The 19795-nt window shown below is 40.9% G+C and overlaps 1 protein-coding gene across 1 annotated transcript in view; it reads right to left on the bottom strand.

The window, feature by feature from the left end:
* The window catches only part of BPTF (bromodomain PHD finger transcription factor), a 141731-nt gene that overhangs the window by 46914 nt on the left and 75022 nt on the right, over positions 1-19795 (bottom strand). Inside the window, 6 exon segments of the mRNA XM_047758213.1 lie at positions 1239-1367; positions 2339-2463; positions 7153-9463; positions 10768-10947; positions 14494-14632; positions 15751-15880. Of these exon segments, the coding sequence (XP_047614169.1) occupies positions 1239-1367; positions 2339-2463; positions 7153-9463; positions 10768-10947; positions 14494-14632; positions 15751-15880 (3014 nt within the window).

Below are 19795 nucleotides of genomic sequence, written 5' to 3'. Positions count from 1 at the left end.
CCTTTTCTTGGCTTCCTTCAGAACAGGGACTGATTCTCAATCTTCTATGTACTGGCCACATAGTATTTATCATATAGGTGTCCATAAATGTTTCCTGAGTATTTTTTTTTTTAATTTTTATTTTTTTTTTCGCTTTTGAGGGGCACACCTGCGGCACATAGAGGTTCCCAGGCTAGGGGTAGGATCAGAGCTGCAGTTGCCTGCCTACACCACAGCCACAGCTACAGGAACTCAGGATCCGAGCCACATCTGCAACCTACACCACAGCTCATGGCAATACCAGATCCTCAACCCACCGAGCAAGGCCAAGGATCAAACCCACATCCTCATGGATACCAGTTGGATTTGTTTCCGCTGTGCCACAACAGGAACTCCCTTTCCTGAGTAATTTTTTATGCTGCTTAGGTTATTTCTACCCCGAGCTCGGAAGTATTACACAATAGCTCTAACCCTTGAGTCCACAAAGCTTCAGTGACTACTGAGGTGTCAGATTCTGCAGCGTGTTATAGGACTACAACCAGAAAGCAAAGGTTGCCACTTCGATGCTGATGGTTTGGTGTCATACACTGCTCCACACTTTTTTTTTTGTCTTTTTGCCATTTCTTGGGCCGCTCCCGCGGCATATGGAGGTTCCCAGGCTAGGGGTCCAATCAGAGCTGTAGCCACCGGCCTACGCCAGAGCCACAGCAACACAGGATCCGAGCCGCGTCTGCAACCTACACCACAGCTCATGGCAACACCAGATCCTTAACCCACTGAGCAAGGGCAGGGATCAAACCCGCAACCTCATGGTTCCTAGTCGGATTCGTTTCCACTGCGCCATAATGGGAACTCTGCTCCCCACTTTTTTTTTTTTTTTTTAATATAGCCTCATGGTGGCTAGGCCAGGCACTGAACCCATACCACAGCAGTAACCAGAGTCACAGTGGTGACAACATCCGATCCTTAACCTGCTCTGCCACCAGGAAACATCCTACATCTGAATCATAAAAGGGATTACTACAGCTCTTTGTACCCTTCCTTTGCTTGGCCCATGACTGCCGGCAGCACCGTGTATCCAGTGGAATCTTGCTGTGTTTATTACCTAAACCCTAAACCCTATTTTAAAAATAGAAGAGTTTGTGACGAAAGAGTTTTTTTTTTCCAAAAGCTGAATAAAGAGTTAATTATAATCAAATTTCAGTTCATAAGATATGGCTAACAGGTGACTAATGATAGAAGAGAATTCTATTTCTTACCTTTTGGTGCTTCTGGAACGCCAATGGGGCAAATTATTTTCCTGATACAATATTCAGATCGAATGCCATAAGGACCAACATCTCGCCTCTTAATTATTTCTGTTGTTGTGATTTCAGTTTCAGATGTTTCTATGGTGATTTAATTCACATAGTATTAATAACCACCCAAAATATTCTGAGACTAAAAAGGTACAGCATCTGAGAGTTTAAAAAAGAGACACGCATAGAATAAATCTTTGGAAACGTTTGCTTAATGAACAACTGCAGCACCATCGCTAGAGAGCGACGATACCGAGTTTCCTCCTCCCTGAAAGAAAAAAAATTTTTTTCCAGTCACACCCCCGGCATGTGGAAGTTCCCAGGCTACGGATCGAACCTGTGCCACAGCAGCCACCCAAGATGCTGCAGTGACAACCTGGGATCCTTAACCTACTGTGCCCCAAGAGAATTCCTTTGCTTTTTTTTTTTTCTTTGCTTTTTAGGGCTACAGCTTTGGCATGTGGAGTTTACCAGGCTAGGGGTCTAATCAGAGCTACAGCTGCCGGCCTACACCACAGCCACAGCAACAGGGGATCCAAGCCATGTCTGCGACCTACACCATGGCTCACAGCAACGCTGGATCCTTAACCTACTGAGCAAGGCCAGGGATCGAACTTGCAACCTCATAGTTCCTAGTTGGATTCGTTTCCACTGTGCCATGACAGGAACGCCTGTTTTTGTTTTTTTTTTGAAAATGTTTTAACTGAGTAAAATGCTATTGGGGGCAGCTTTGTTCCTGGTGGCAAAATTCAGTCCAAATAATAAAAACCCTAGGAAACCCCCAGCAGCAAGCACAAGGTTCCAGAAGTGCCAGTGTAAATGATTTATACTCTACAGTAAGAACTATCTTTTAAAAATTCACACTGGTTCACACGTTAGTGACTCACTTTATAATCCTCTATTCAGCCTCCAGGATTTTCAAGCATGTGCTGCCAAACTTTAGCAAAGCTGTGCTTTCAAAGCACTAGCATTGCATTTTAATAAATAACAGACATTCTTAAATTGAAGGGTCAAGTGATTTTTCTCTTGAAAATGGAAATTAGCATATAAAACCCCCTTACCTGTCCGTGTGGTCCCTCCTCCTGGAGGAGCCTTGGCTGCCATGTCATCCCATCGCAGACTCGCCCAGAGCAACCGCAACATGAGGCTCACTCCAGCTAAGGACTTCACGGTCTGAAGTCTATACCTGAAAGAAAAACCCGAGGAAACCCATATATGTATATTCTCTATCTCCCTCCCCACCAACTCACACACATCCACACTTTCTATCACAACGAAGGACTCCTTTCTGTCCACATCATGACTTCCACATTTACAATATGGTTTTGCATGTACTTTGGTTATTATATGTCCCTTAATAAATGAACGTTTGTTCCTAAGGGTAACATCTAACAATTTAAAAAGGGGTTGGAGTGAAAGTTCCTGTGTGGTGCAGGTGGTTAAGGACCTAGTGCTGCCGCAGCTGTGGTGCTATTTGCTACTGCGGCAGAGGTTTGCTCTCTGGTCTGGGAACTTCCACATGCCACAGGTGCAGCCAAATAAATAAATAAATTAAAAAAATAATAACAAAAAAATAGGAGTTCCCGGCATGGCTCACTGGAAACGGATCTGACTAGTATCCATGAGGATGCAGGTTCAATCCCTGGCCTTGCTCAGTGGGTTAAGGATCCGGCAGTTGCCATCAGCTGTGGTGTAGGTTGCAGATGCAGCCTGGATCCAGGGTTGCTGTGGCTCTGGCGTAGGCCGGTGGCTACAGCTCCGACTCGACCCCTGGACTGGGAACCTCCATATTCCACTGGTGTGGACAAAAACAAAATAAAATAGAATAAAATAAATAAAAAGGCACAGGAGTCACTTCAAATGCCATATAAATTTGTAAGATGAGCATGTTTCACTGTAAGACTGATACAGCAACAATTTATGAAGATTTTATAAATTTAGCCTAATTTCTAAGTATGTGTTAGAAAACCTATGAATGAGAGCAAATATAGAGAAATAAATGTGTGACTGAATATGATAAAACAGCTAAAAGAAGGATAAAATCTCAACTGATTGCTTTTTGCTGAAACAAATAGAAAATGTTTACATTTTCTCAAAAAGCAAAACAAAAAGACCTCACAAATTCAGTAAGACCTTTCCAGATGGACAGAGATTTTGTATTCAAATGGAAGTTCTGTAAAACCTGTGCTACTGGACGACGAATACTGCCGCACTAACACTGGAGCAACATGAGTGTAGTCCTGGAATCCTGTGATACGATGACTAAGAAGGACATCCGTCTGTGAGCCACTCTTCAGGTGACAAAGGTACCTCTGCTCAGGCTTTTTTTTCCTAAGTGCTGTATGCAAAGTTCCTGAACACTTCAGATATTCTTTACAAAGAATACTGAAAACACATTTCCAAACGAATTTACAATAGCAATGAATATCACGTCTTAAAATGGAGTTAACCGTGGAACAGCTTAAAGCAGCCCTAGGCTGTCAATTCTCTATCAGTGGTTTCTGCATAATTAAATACGTTGTTGACATTTCCGTATACTTAAATAAATATCTGACTGACGGTAGTGTGGAGAAAACCTATAAAATGCAAGTAATTCCTCCTCTAATAGAGGTATATGAGGGAAATCTTAGACAATTCGTATTTGAAAAGCAATGCTCTCCATTCTTAATGTTAAGTGGGAAAAACGAACAATGTGAGAAAGGGAAAGCTCTGGCCAAAACGGTGCTGCAACTTTTAACCTTCCCATCTCCACCTGGGACACCATTGTTTTCTTAGCTGAGCTATCACTCTGCGAATCCTCTGACGGGGACAGAAGAGTTCTTAAAATTAGAGGGCGGGCAAATGTGAATTAGTGCAGGGAGGTCCTGAGAAGGGGAAAGTGTCTATCACTTTCAGACCACACATCCTACAGAAATGAGTAGGGAACTAGGGACTCAAAGGAGAGAAAACAAGTATTTATCTGGAAAGAGAGTTTTTTTCTCATTCTCTCTCTTCTTCCTCCAAAATCACTCTCAACAAACCACAACTTTAAAGCATCTCTATCTTACAATGGAAACAACACTAGGTAGGGAACACATGCCGTGCATGCATTAGGGCCAGTTCATTCATTTACTCATTAAAAAAAAAAAATATTTGAATGTCTTCTATGTGTTAAACTATGTGAAAGGGGCTGAGGACACAGAAATGGATTATAATCTCTCCCTGCATCCTCCAGAGCTATAACAGAAGAAAGCACAGAGAGGGGTATCTGATTTGGCTCCAGAACGGGGATGAGAGCTTTGCTGGAGTCTCAGGGGACCAGGGTGTGGGGCAGCTGACCAAAGGTAAGCGGTGCTTAGGAGGCACACGTGCTTAGGAGGCAGCGGTACAAGAGCACGCACTTCTTCCTAGTAACCACATTTGCTGTGCTGTGGCTGCAGGAAGGGTGTGGAGGTGCAGCAAGAGATGAAGCTGGCACGAGAGAGGAAGGCAGGAGCCAGAATGTGCTGCACCAAATGGAAGGATTAAAGAGCATCAGAGGCAGTCTGTAAGGAGAGCTCTGGAATGTGGCCAGTTTTGCATGGGTGTGAAAGGGAAGGACTTCTGAGAGATGCGGTGTACAGGTGACCCATACTTTCCCCCTTCCAGCCCTGCAGAAGTTAACATGTCCTCTTTAAATGCTTGCTCAGCTCAGTCAGAATATTCACAGGATGGATCTGCATTTGAGGAGGATCCTTCTGACGGCACCGTGGGGAATCCTACTGGTTCAAAGCGATCATGAAACACAGAATCAGGGCCTGGGGAAAAGGGAGGAAGGGAATGGACAGTGTGGAGGGAAAAGGAGGACCTAACAAGTCAATGAGACAAGTCTCACTTTTTCAATACCGCTCAGCCTTAACATTAAATTAATAAAGACCAAACATGCGCCTTTGGCATTCTTAGCTCCTACTCTAAGCATCCGACATATTTTATTCAAGTGTAAGTAGAAAAATGCATTTCACATGCATGGTTTTCATAGCGATACATTTTTTTAAATGCATTCTAAAGTCAAGAATAATTTGCATCTTTACCCATGCCTCCATTACAGAAGGGATTATATTTTTCTCAATTTCAGCAAATTAAGACGACAGCGTAAACCTGAAGGCAATATCTGCTTAAAGTGTACGGAAAGGTATTTCCTTCCATTAAAAAATGAGAAATTAACTCAACAGACACAAACTGTGCCCCCAGTGCATATTAAAACATAATACAAGGCTTCTGAAACCCAGCAGTGCAGAAAAGGGCCCTGGGCAACACGTGAACAGAACTGGCTCAGAGAATGGTGCTTCCCCAGTCGAGCCTCCCTTCCGTTTCAGGATAGAAAAGAGCAGAAAGGTCGGCCTCCACACCTGTCAGGTCACTTTAATTAAAGTATTTGTACACAGTAACTTTTCCAGTGGGAAAGAAGTTACCTGCAGGACAGTCAAGGATACATTTTGGGACCGCTCTCAATGAAGAAAGCAGAAAAGTGCAGAGTAATCCTACAAATCCATGAACTGTAATGAAGAGTTCCTTGATTCCCTGCAGGATTCTGCAAATCCTTCATTGCAGGCCCTGCAGAGAAATTGTACTTTTCAGCTGTCTCTATTGAATGTGTAATGGATTGATGATATCTTAATTCAAATCAAAAGATGAGTTATTAAAAACTTGGTCAAACCAACTATGACTGGTCATTTAATTAATTCCTTTATAGAGAGCACTCAGTTACCAACTATGACTGGTCATTTAATTAATTCCTTTATAGAGAGCACTCAGTTACAGTCTTTTTTTTTTTTAAATACCTGCTAACTGGAATATAAAGGAAACAAAACAAGTATGACTTTAACTTAAACTAGAACCACGCTAAAGACACATAGCGATGAAGCCTAAAGTGAAACGGAGTTAGGAACCTGCTGACGTCATTTAATAGCAGGATCCTAGCGACATCTAAAGGCAACCAAGACCGTTCCTGGTTCCGACGCATGCCCCGCAGAACCCTTAGGTCTTCAAAGTTCACGTTCCATCCTTTTCAATTGTAAGGGTGAAAAGACAAAAAGACGAGGACATGAAAAAGGACAAAGCAAGGACAAATATGTGAAATGGGATACAGCAGATAAAGTACTGGACTGGGGTTTAGGATTCAGGGAACCAGGCGCTATTCCTAACTTAGTCCCTCTGTGGCCAGAGGCAAATTATTATGCATCTATAAAAGGTAAGAATTTCTAAGATCCTTTCCCAATATAAAACGCCATGATCTTCCAACTGCCAACACTATGTACTTAATGCTCGCTGCCCAGAAAATTTAAAATTAAGACTATTTCTGGGTTTAAAACAAAATCTCAAAGGAATCTCAGAGAATATCTTCTCTCACGTAAATAACAGAGAACTCCAAAACATATGTTTATCATGCAAGTAAATTCCATTAGGACTATTTCCACATTACAATGAACCTTGCGTGATTTATAGGTGTGTTTCCTATGTCTTATGTTTTTATGAATTACCTAAAAGAAATAAAATACAAACAGTCCAAAGAGTTGGTGATTATCCAATTCTCTGATTCTCTCTCACTCCCAGAGTAAACACATGCAACAACTTGGAAGGTTAAACCACAAGAACAACTGTTTGACACATTTCTTTTGTCTTGTGAAAAGTGAAGTTGAGTTCATTTTAAAGGATTCCTTTACATTTTCAGTCTTTAAACATTTCCCCTTAAGTTGGCTGAGTTAAAAAATTCTCTGTATCTTATTTCCATTACTAACTCTGTCCATTAAATATGTATTTCCCTGTCTTATTTCTATAATCTCATAAGTGAGATATCCTTATTAGATAATTCTTTAAAAACGTTCTCCGTCCCCCGAATACATTTTAAAGTACGTACCTCCAGGTGATACCAAAGGTTGGTCTAGGAGAAGGATACGGCCATATGTCCAAGGCAGGTTTTGCATTGTAATTAAAATAAGGGACTTCTCGGATTCCTGCTTTTCTGGCCAACTTTTTTAAGTCATCATTAGGCAAAACAAATATGCTCTTCTTGCTGCTCTTGGTGATAAATTTTCTGTATGAGGGCAGAGCTGTACCTGAACGAGTCTTCTTGGGTCTTGAAAATTTCATGAGTTTCACTTTGTCTCTGGTGGAATATTCTTTGCTCACAGTCATAGACGTCACCAGAGTGCCTCCTGCGGTGGTCAGTGAGTCTGTCACTGTTGTGGTGACAACAGTTCTGCTCTGCTCCTTCACAGAGATGATGTCCACACTGCTGCCTGACGAGGGCGTGGACAGCTTTGTCACCGTTGTGGTGGTGGTTGTGACCGTGGACTTGGCACAATTTTCTGTGGAAGAAACCACAGTCTGCTTATCGCCTTTGGCTACCTTAATTACGGTTTTTGACTCTGTGGCCACTGTGGAGGTCCTGGTGGTGACTTCTGTGATGACTGTTTTTCTTTTAGATTCTCCACTGGCATTTTCATCTTTGTTGGTGGGCAGGCCGTTTTCATCAATAAAATCGTTACTGAGGTTAGACTCTTCTCCAGAAGTAAGAGGCGACGACGTAACTTTCTTAACTTCCGAGGTTTCAATTTCCATATCTTCCACCTGACTGGCTGAACTGCTTTCTGGACGGGAGGGCGGAGGCGTGGTGGCTTGTGCGCTCTCAGAGCCCCTGGCTGATGGCAGGGACTCGGGGCTATCCTGATAGTCGCCTTCAGCATCTGAAGATCTCAGTAAACGTGATTTTGGTTCCACGTTGTTCTTCTCATTAAAATCTTCCATGATGACATCGCCATTCATGAATGGCTTTACAGCAGATTCTTTAACAGTCAAAGGCTTAATATCATTCTCAGGAATTATTTTATTTATATTATTAACCTTTGGTTCAACGTCACCACTTCCTACTTTACTCTCAGAGATCTCTTTCAAGCGTTCACCTTTCAAATACGCTATAGGTTTATTATCCTTTCCATTTATTTGAAAGGTACTTGCTTTCTGTCCTTTCTTTTCAGACTCTCGGTTTTCATTATTCTTTTTGTCAGTGACACTTTTCAGATTTGTCTGATCAATACATTTATTAGCGGGTCTCTCCTCTAATTTCTGATCTTGACTTGGTTTTTTACCATTTGCTTCATTTACCCTGCCCTGCAGCCTGTTGTCACAGTTTCCAGTGGACTTATCTGAACCAAAGTCACGTTTCAATGGTTCTAAGCCTTCCACACCTTGTTCTTGAGTTATTAACTGTTCAGAAATACTTTCATTGCTGTTCTGAACAATCATATCTTCTTCACTGCTGTCTTGAATAGACATAGTATCAGAACTATTTTCCAAAGTGCTATTATATTCAGAGTCACATCCCAGCTTTCCTTCAAAGTCTATTGCTTTTGACAGAGATGGGGTATCTCTGTCATCGGTACTCTTAGGTACCGATGGAAGTAAAGGGCTCTGGGAAGGAGAAACAAGGCTGTCATTATCCTCCTGTGTGAGTGGTTTTTTGTTCTTATAGATCAAAGTACCAATTTCATCTGCACTGGCTAATTTAGAGTCATCAAGGAGAAAATCACCTCCTTTTGGCTTACTCTTACTAGGTTCCTGGCCTCTCCTGGCAGGTTCGGAGAGACTCTCATCTACGTCACTTCGAGCAGAATGTGGTTTCTGGCCGTTTGTCTCTGTGCTCTGAATGGAAACGTCACCTAACATTTGGTCTTTTGGGTAGAGTTTGTTTGCTGTGTGATCAGGATCACTGATTCTAAGAGCTGAGGCATCACTTTGTGAACATCCCCGAATCAAGCCATCGGATTTATCGTTACTTGCCTTCGAGCTTTGTTCTTGTCTGAGCAAGTCACTCTGACACCCTTCTTTTGCTTTTGTTATTACTGGTAACTCAGACAGATTTTTCAAAGAACTCGGAGAAGTCTTCCCCACACCCTTAATTCCACCCTCCAACTTCATTTTGTCGTGGCGTTGTTTTTCTTCCAGTGTAAACTGTTTGATTCTCCTTTCAAGAAGTCCATCTAGTTTAGATGATTTGATTTTCTTTTTATAACTAGTCCTTAGATGAAAACCCTCACTGACATTGACCACATCCACTTGAGAACTTTCCTGACAATTTATACGTGACTCTGTTTTCACATCATCATCTATTTCCATTGGCTCTTCCTTAAAGGATTTATCATTGTCAGAATCTAAAACTTCTTTTATATCTGTGAAACAAAGACATTTATAAAAATGTAATTCTTACTCTGAAACGTGGAAATCATGATTAATATTTTTATTTAAAAACATACCAGTTTTTCTTATTTTTACCGAAAACCTTAACTACAAATATCAATATATTTTAAAGAAATGATATGATTAAAAAAGGTCAATGGACAGGGCTAGGTTTTACAAAAGGTTAAAAAAAACACATATACTCCAAATATTTTTTTTTTTTTTGCTTTTTAGGGCCACACCCGAGACATATGGAAGTTCCCAGGTGAGGGGTCAGATCGGAGCTACAGCTGCTGGCGTATGCCACAGCCACAGCAGTGCAGGATCTGAGCTGGGTCTGCTATCTACACCATAGCTCACAGCAACGCTGGATCCTTAACCCACTAAGCAAGGCCAAGGATTGAACCCACATCCTCATGGATACTAGTCGGATTCGTTTCTATTGCAGTGGGGAACTCCCCCAAATATTTAAAAATTGTGATTCCTAGGACCTAAAAATGCTGGAATGAGGCAAGGAAAATGACTCAGTACATAACAGCTATTGCATATACCAATACCTTCACATAAGACTTTGTACAGAGTATTTTACGTTTATAAAACATCTTAAGGTTCGCTTAGCTTATCTAGTTTTTAAAAACAACTTTTCACAAAAGACAACATAAGTTCCTCAGAAAGTTGAACACAGAGTTATCTCTTGATTTAGGAATTCCATCCCTCCGTATTTATTCAAGAGAAATAAAACAGGTCCACACAAGAACTTGTACACAAATGTTCATATCAGCTTTATTCTTAGCCAAAAAGAAACCCAAATGTCCAACAACTGATGAATGGATAAATAAAATGTGATGAATCCACACAATGGAATGGCTTTTTGTAAGTAAAAAGGAATGGAATACCAATATATGCTACAGCATGGATGAATTTTGAAACCATGCTAACTGAAAGAAGCCAGACACAATACTACCTGATTCTGTTTATATGGAATGTCCAAAACAGGCAAATCCAGAGACAGAAAGTACACTGGGAAGACTGGAGACTGACTGCTAGTGGGTATGACGTTTCTTTTCAGGGTGATGAAAATATTCTAAAATTAAGTGTGGTGATGAGTGAACAACTCTGTAAATATACTGAAAACCACTGAACTGTACAGTTTAAGTGGATGAATTACATGGTATATGAGTTATGTTTCAATAAATCTGTTACCAAAAAGAGACAGTGCAGTACCTTTCCTGCTGTGCGAACTAGATCCAGGGCACTCTTATCACCCCAGGCTGCCCTCCACCCCGACTCTCCTTACCTTGGTCCTTCTTCTCAGTAATCTTTGAAATGTCCATTTCACTTTGGTCTGCTCCTTTTGCAGCATCTGAATCTTTTACCTCTCTTTTCTCAGAATCAGGCTCTGTTTTCATTTTTTTTGGACTTCGTGGACTTTTTCTTCTATCTGATTCATCCATATTTTCATCCATATTATTTTTAGCTTAAAAAAAAAACCCATATGTAGTCATTATAAGCATGTCAAATATTAGCAATTTACCTTAACACAGCTAGTTTAGTGGAAATGATCAAGTATGGCCCAGCAATTTATACTTTTTAACTCAGAAAAAGAAAAAACAACGTTGAAGGTGCTACATGCTTTCTTACACACTTAGCTGACCTACAGCATAGCAGGAATAACTACATTTTAAATGTACTTCAGAATCCTTCACATATGAGACTATTTCACCCTGTGCATTGATTCCAGAAAGTCCGCATCAGTGGTTTCTAACATACTCTGTATTACAGAACCATATGAGAACTGGGTAAATGCTGTGTCCCCTATCCAGAAAAAACAAAACTTTCATAATACACTTCAATGGATTCTTGGATAGCCTTGAAGTCTATCTATGAACTCCAGGTTAAGAATACATAAATCTGCATCACAGAATAAAGAAAAACCTCCAAATGTGTAGCCTTCTTTGGACCTGATCTACTGCCAATAGTAAAAAGGCATCTCTGAGAAAACTGGTATAAATGGAATATGGACTGAGAAGCAGACGATTAATATGTTAAATATTTCTAATTGTGTTGAATGTGATAATGGCATGGTGGTTACGGAAAAAATGTTCACTTCAGCTAGAGTTACATACTGAACCACTTTTTGGTAAATAAATGAGTTCTAGGATTTGCTTTAAACACAGGGGAAAAACTCTAGGAAAAAAAGTGGGCAGTGACAACTGAAAGGAAAGTGATAGAATTTATTAATTGTTAAAGATGAGTCATGGTAGCTCATTATCCTGTTCTGTTTTACTTTTTGTAGTTACAAATTTTCCACAAGAAAAAAAAAAGAAGAAAAAAAAAAAAAAAGAAAACCCACAGAAGAGAACTATTGTCTAGATGAATCTTCCTGGGTCTTAGTGGTGTGTTTTCTACCTTTTATTTTCTTTTTGCTTGAACCCTAATATAGCAAGGTATACTTTTTTTAATTTAAATGAATGACTCCTTCTGGAAAGGTTCGGCTGAGGGTAGAGTGCAAAAAACACACTCATACCTGTTCAAGATAGCAGGGTACTGGTGAGAGGAGAAGAGGATCGTAGAAAAGGATAAGGGGAAGCACCTGCACCTCACAGGTAACAAACAGGATAGAACACTAAACAGATGCTTTCCTTACGCAATGCTTTAGTTATTTCAGAAGGGGGCAGTATTTTTTTCCATGTTTTCAAGTGGCTCGAAAAAAGCTTTACATGACAGTGGTAGCTCCATCTATTAGCTGTAAGGACCCTGATGTTTAAAACAGACAATTATACAATGATTGCCCTCCTCATTAAAAGTTTTTCTGACATTACAAATACTGATATTTTTATGAATTAATGTGTAAAACAAATGCCTCTGAGATCGAATAGAGGTGAGAGATAAGGGGCACAAACAAGCGGAACTCTGGTCTTCAGACGCTAAGTCAATTGTTCCCTGAACTACACTGTTCTGTTTCTCAATATGCCTTTGTCTCTATCAAATGATCAAATTAGTCTAAGCATTATTATAGGGACAACAGTTCTGAGATTATAATATGCAACTGATGTTGATTTATATAAATGTACAAAGCCACTGTTGCCTTCGCTCTAACTCCTGCTCTGCCATTAAGCTAAGACAATGTTACACTGCTGCTTTCTTCCCTGCTACCAAGTAGGAGGAAAATGGGCTAGAAGACCAACCTTGTACCCATTAGAAAGAGGCCCAGCATTTGGGCAATAGAAAACCCTATGCCAAGCAAAGTAAATACAAAATAATTGTGCTAAACCCTAAATATTTTGCATATTGATCATCTGTATTTTGTTACACAGGTCAAACCAGGTCAGACACAATTAAACAAAAGCTCTCTGTAACTGTAAAGTGGTGCATGTGTAACTGGAGCAACAAAATGGTAGTAAAAACTTATAACAATCTTTTGGAATTCATTACAATGGATCTATATTTGTATCTATACATAATGGATTATAATGAGGTGAATATTGAATATTTCTATGTAGCAAATGGAAAGTTACTAAGCATTTACTATATGTAAGACTCCTAGTCCCCAAAAAATAACTTTAGTGAATTTTATAAAATACACATTTTTTTTTTCTGTTAAAAGATAATTCAATGGTAACTTTCCCACATTAACAGTTTCAAAAATCTACCCGTTTCATCAGAGCCATTCACAAGGAAGCCAAATCAGTTAGCTAGGTATGTATATAGTATTTATTTGGTTCTAGAGCACAGGCTTCATAGGAAAGAACACATTATAACATAAATCAGCAGGTTATACTGCACAGGGAACAGAACTTTTTTTTTTTTTTTGGTCTCTTTGCTATTTCTTTGGGCTGCTCCTGCGGCATGTGGAGGTTCCCAGGCTAGGGGTCGAATCGGAGCTGTAGCCGCCAGCCTACGCCAGAGCCACAGCAACATGGGATCCGAGCCGCATCTGCAACCTACACCACAGCTCACGGCAGCGCCGGATCGTTAACCCACTGAGCAAGGGCAGGGACCAAACCCGCAACCTCATGGTTCCTAGTCGGATTCGTTAACCACTGCGCCACGAAGGGAACTCCCAGAACTGCTTTTGAAAATCACTTAGATAACGAGAGACAACACAATGGAACGCAAAAAGGGCAGTGGAAGTCAGGAGACACAGGTTTCAGCCAGGATTCTATCAATCTGTGTGTGAGTTTCAATAAGTCATTTGACGTCTTTATGAAATAGTAAGCTTGTATAACATGAGTTTCAAAACACATGGTCTCCTAAAAGAGCAATTTACCTCTAGAGATCTCTGATTCTAAATACTAAGGTCATTAGCTAGTAGCATAAACTGAGCCAACACCTCCATTATGTGACAGTGCTATGGAAGCCTCTATCAAATTTTCTTCCTGGTTTTGTTTTGTGTTACAATGCTGAGGTTACTAAACATGTGACTCCTGGACACATCAAGGAGTAATGAAGTTAAGCTTTTAGAAAAACCATTAGATAGCTGAGGACTTTTTAACATGTTCATCTTTTAAAGCTAAAATCCTAGATACCAAAAATACAAAAGGAGTTTCGTAGTGGCTCAGTGAGTTAAGGATCCAGCATTGGCACTGCCATGGCTCTGGTTACAGCTGTGGTACAGTGTGGATCTCTAGCCCTGGAACTTTGCACATGCTGTGAGTATAGCCAAAAGGAAAAAAAAAAAAATCCTAGATATCAAAATCCTGTGAATAAAGGTAATTTCAAAAATTTCAGAGTTTATAATTATTAAACTACATTAATAATTTTGCGTGTTCGAGTAAGAATTTTAGAAAAATTACTTTCATCCCAGGTTGGGGGGCGGGGAGATGGGCTGAGGGTTTGGGATGGAAATGCTATAAAATTGGGTTGTTATGATCATTGTACAACTATAAATGTAGTAAAATTCACTGAGTAACTAAAAAAAAAAGAAAAATACTTTCATCCAAAATACAGTCAATATACTATAAACTTATAAGAATATATATCAGAAATACTTGTGCAAGAAAAGTTAACTTTGATTACTTACTTCCATCTAATGACTTCCTGTAATTCACATTAGTATTGCCTGGCAATTTAGGAACAAACCTATAAACGTGAGTTTTGCTAATCCAGCTCCAACCACCATATCCTGTTACTCTGTATTCCTCTCCTTTTTGTTTCCAAACCTGGTGTAAATGAAAACATGGTGATTAAAAAGAATGAGAATGTCCTGTAAAGTACGTGCGGTTTACACGTTTTTCACCAAATAAAGTCAACAGTCAGGCAAATTAATTAAATTTTCCAGTCAATTTTATCTTCACTGGGAATCAAAGATTTATGAAAAAACTTAATAATCCTTCCTAATATGAAAAATGTAAAACAATTTATTCTATTTTAATTTTTGTCTTTTTGCCTTTTCTAGGGCCACTCCCGCGGCATATGGAGGTTCCCAGGCTAGGGGTGGAATCGGAGACGTAGCCCCCGACCTACACCAGAGCCACAGCAACGAGGGGATCCGAGCCACATCTGTGACCTACACCACAGCTCACGGCAACACCGGATCCTTAACCCACTGAGCAAGGCCAGGGATCGAACCTGCAACCTCACGGTTCCTAGCCGGATTCATTAACCACCGAGCCATGACGGGAACTCGAAATAATTTTAAATTTTATAACGATTTCAACAAATTGGTCTAATGACTCACCTATATGCTATAAGATAAACCTATTCTTGGTAAAGTGCCACAAAGGATGAGATCCCTGGTGGCACAGCAGGTTAAGGATCTGGCATTGTCACTGCTGTGGTGTGGATTTGATCCCTGGCTTGGGAACTTCCACATGTGGCAGGTGCAGCCAAAAAAAGAAAAAAAGAGAAAGAGAGAGAGAAAGAAAGAAAAAGTGCCATAAAGATTTACTTTATTCTAATTATGTTAATCAAAAAGAGTGTGTCAGGGAGTTCCCACTGTGGCTCATCGGGTTAGGAATCTGACTAGCAACCATGCAGGTTCAATCCTTGGTCTTGCTCAGTAGGTTAAAAGATCCGGTGCTGCCACAAGCTGTGGTTTAGGTCAAAGACATGGCTTGGACCTGGACCTGATGTTGCTAGGGCTGTGGTGTAGATTGGTGCCTGCAGCGAGCCTGGGAACTCCCATATGCCTTGGGAGCGGCCCTAAAAAGACCAAAAAAAAAAAAACCAAAAAAACCAGGGTGACAAAAGTAAAACAAAATGATTAAGTGTTCAAAGTTGCAGAATCAAAGTCTCAGAAATGCCTAACACAATTTAAAAGAGCATTTACTAAAATTACCTGATGCTTAACTGGAAATGTATATTTTACCCATGTAGCTTGTTGCATTGTTTCTTCCTCTTCTTGTTTTTTCTCCTTTTTTTTGACTTTCTCCTTTTCTTCTCTTTCAATTGATGTCATCCTGTGTAACCTAAGAATATATGGATAGAAAGACAGAATTACATTTAACATCGAAAAATAAACAAAAAACCATAAAAATCTAATACTGAAAATCACGAAGACAAAAATAAAGAATGGTTAGCTATAACCCCACAACCCAGATAACCCATACTCACAAAAATAAGCAGAAGTACAAATCTGTAACAGGAAAGAACCAAATAGTACAAAAAGGCAATCACAAAATGTGCTATTCTTCCCGTATGCCTCTCCACAAGAAATGTACTCACTCACGACTTATTTCATGCACACACCAGCATTATGTTTACACAAAAAAAGGTATTATATTGCAAATACAACTACGCAGTTGTTGTTTTTGTTTTTTTTCTTTTTCAGTTGCACCTATGTATACGGAGTTTCCCAGGCCAGGGATCAAATCCAAGCCGGAGAATGACCTACGTCGCAGCTGTAGCAAAGCCGGATCATTAACCCACTGTGCCACAGTAGAAACTCCTCCACAGTTTTTAATCAATGGGAAACTATACTAGATTTCTCCATACTAGAAGATACATGTATCTTCTTTCCTTTCCCCAAAAAGACCAACACATCCAAAAACTTCTATTTTATCAACCAATATTTCTCTCTCTCACTTGGGATTTTAAAATCTTTCCAGGTACACTAACAGAGAACACGGGCTTCCTACAACCACAAAGGGGCCCCACAGCTCCCGCTTTTGGGTGACGGGAAGGGCTGGACAGGAAGGACCACACTGCTGAGGCATTAATCATGAGGCATACGCAGAGCTCACACTCTTTCTTCAGGCAGGAAATGGCTATCACTGGATGTGCTAGTAAGGAGATGGGCAGGCCTGTGGTGAGGCTCTGCTTTAAGGTGACTAGACTAGATTTCCAAGAATGGGAATATTTCCCATAAGCAAGAAGATCAATCAAACCTACATGGGAAGGAGTGCCAACCTCTAAGAGCCTTACTGGTGGGGAGAACTGCTTTAATCACACCCTAACCAAAGGGAGCCAATTCTGAATGCACAGCTATATCAAAAGACAACGAGATCTTTTGTTAACCTGGGGAAGGGGAAGGTGCTAGAAAGATGTGAGGCAGATTTAATTCTTTTTATCTCATTCCTTGGCCCCAAACTCCTTATCTGTCTACCTACTTATCTATCTCCACTTAGAAAAAGCTTTGTGTCCCCGTGACTACAGGACCCTAGAATCTGGCGTCCCCCAGGCTGAGAGCTCACGCCTGTTAACGGCACACAACTAGTAGAGCAAAGAGCCTTCACTCTCTCGTGATGGATGGGAGGAGGGGAAAGGGAGTAGATTCTCACTGGGGACTAACTTCGACTCAAATACCACAGATCTGTCACACCTGGAACGGTGGAGTGGTCAAGCTCTGTGGGCACCGCATGGTGGGGGCCCTGACAGTCTTAGCTCATCAGTGTCCGGAAGGAGTGACTGAGCCAGGACCAAGCAGTAGCTCTCATCAGTTTTTGTGGCCTCAGTTTAAACACTTATGAGAGGCCAGGTCTGGCACAGCAACTGAGGCACCTTTACAGACGGTGAAGGAAGGCAGCACTGTGTGGGGAGAACACCACTGCAGTGACACTCCGGGAACTCAGGGCTAAGCTGGGCACTTAGCTTGTCCTTCTTAGTGTTTACTTGAGAAACCGGTCCATTCTCATCACCAAAGACAAAGGCTTCACTTTGCTGAGGATGCCAGGCCAGTGAGATCGTATGGAGCTAATCTGCTATGTGAACTATCCCAGAGTAAATGCTACTGCTTCCCCTCCCACCAAGACCATCTTAAGGGAAAAGGCAGCAGGAAAGGTGAGCTCTGAAGGAGTGATTCCACCTGGCTGGGCAGAAATCTTGGCTCCTGCTGGCAGCCTGGGAGCCCCAGGAAGGACACCCCATCAGCCTGGTACCACATAGCCCCCAGAAGCTGCTCAGTACAGGCAGGTGCTCCTTCTACCTGTCCACGGTTAACTAAAAGCCGGGATCAGGAGTGTGGACTGAGCCTCGACTCCATTCCCCGTCTCCACAGAGGTTTGCTGCACTTGTCTTCCCTACAGGAAAGGACGTTTTATGTCCTTCTGAGTAAATGTGAGGAGTATCCTTTCATGCTTCCCAGCGGTAGGAGGGCTGAGTCCAAAGACTATCATACTTAACGTGATGACAGATGGCACCAACTGCCCTTCAGAACTGGACACTTCCCACTGCCAGCAGGGCAGTACCACCTCCTCCCCCACACCTTTTCTCGAGTTAGTACAAACCTCTGAATTATTAGCCCAACCGACAGAGAAGTGCTCTCCCATTCTTCTGATTTACATTTCTTTTATTGCAAGTAAGCACGTTTCTATGCTACTGGTCTTTCATATTTATTTTTCTGCCAAATGGCTGTTCAAATCCTTTGTCTTATCTGTAATGGACTATCAGTCCTTTTCATTTATAAAATATCTTTTTCATTTATTAAAGGAAAGTTTCCTTTTGTAGTGCAAATATTTTTCCTCAGTTTGTCATCTGTCTTTTGAGTTTGACTATAATGTTATTTTTTCCACTCACAATTTTAAATACAGATATCCACTTTTTTCATCTATGGCATCTGGGTTTTACATCTGTTTGAAAAGAAAGTAAGTATCACAACAAAAACATAAATTAATCCATGATCTTTTTTTTTTTTTTTTTTTGCTTTTTAGGGCTGTACCCCCAGCATAATGAAGTTCCCAGGCTAGAAGTCAAATCTGAGGTACAGCTGCCGGCCTACATCACAGCCACAGCAACACTAGATCCAAGTCGTGTCTGCGATCTACTATCTACACCACAGCTCGAGGCAACGCCAGATCCTTAATCCACCAAGTGAGGCCGGGGATGGAACCTGAATCCTCATGGATGCTAGTTGGGTTTGTTTCTGCTGCGCCACAACAGAACTCCCAAACCATGGACTCTTATTTAAGATTTTTTGTTATTATTGCTTTTAAGAGTAGGCTTTCTTGGAATTCCCGTCGTGGCTCAGTGGTTAATGAATCCCACTAGGAAACACGAGCTTGCAGGTTCAATCCCTGGCCTCGCTCAGTGGGTTGAGGATCCGGCGTTGCCGTGAGCTGTGGTGTAGGCTGCAGACGCGACTCGGATCCCGCATTGCTGTGGCTATGACTGTGGCCGGGGGCTACAGCTCCAATTAGACCCTTAGCCTGGAAACCTTTTCTTGGGAGCAGCCCTAGAAAAGGCAAAATATGGAGACAAAAAAAAAAAAAAGAGTAGGCTTTCTTTTTAATTCCCATTTATCTGAATGCCTTTGTGAAGGCAAGAATCTGGGTACTCTTCTCCCCAGAGGTGCCCTCTTTCCTTCTCTGACAGTAGGCAGTGCTATCACAGTAGACCCCCAAGTGTTTAGGTCTATTTCTGGATTCTCTGCATGATCCGACTCTTCTACATCTCTTATAGTTATTTTGACTGTTGTAGCTTTAAAATACATTCTAATCTCTAACACCTTTTTTGGTAATACCTACTTCCCTCTCTTTGTACATTAATTTTTCTAGAGGAAATATTAGAATCATTGGGTCAAGCTTCCCTCCCCACCCCCAACCAGGAGGAAATTCATAACGCAAATGAATATTATATTTTGACAGATTAATATACTGCATGGCTTTCTTAAAAAATGAAATATACCCACATGTAAGCACATATCTTCTCATTTACTCAAAGTATCATCTATATCTTTAGTAAAGTTTTAATGATTACATGATCCTGTATTTTTTTTTATTAAATTTATTCTTCTTTTGTTGTTGCTGGGACATTTTCTTCATTATCATTTTTAACTATATAAACTGTAATGAGGTTAAGAAACAGAACCCGATCAACAACCACTACATCCAAAACTAGTGTAACCCACCCCTGGGCACTCATTGCCCTGACCTTCGTGTTATCACTCC

The sequence above is a fragment of the Phacochoerus africanus genome, chromosome 14 (genome assembly GCF_016906955.1).
Source record: "Phacochoerus africanus isolate WHEZ1 chromosome 14, ROS_Pafr_v1, whole genome shotgun sequence".
Taxonomy (NCBI): Eukaryota; Metazoa; Chordata; class Mammalia; order Artiodactyla; family Suidae; genus Phacochoerus; species Phacochoerus africanus.
The sequence above is the reverse complement of the archived record's forward strand: the minus strand, read 5'-3'. Positions and strand labels throughout refer to the sequence as shown.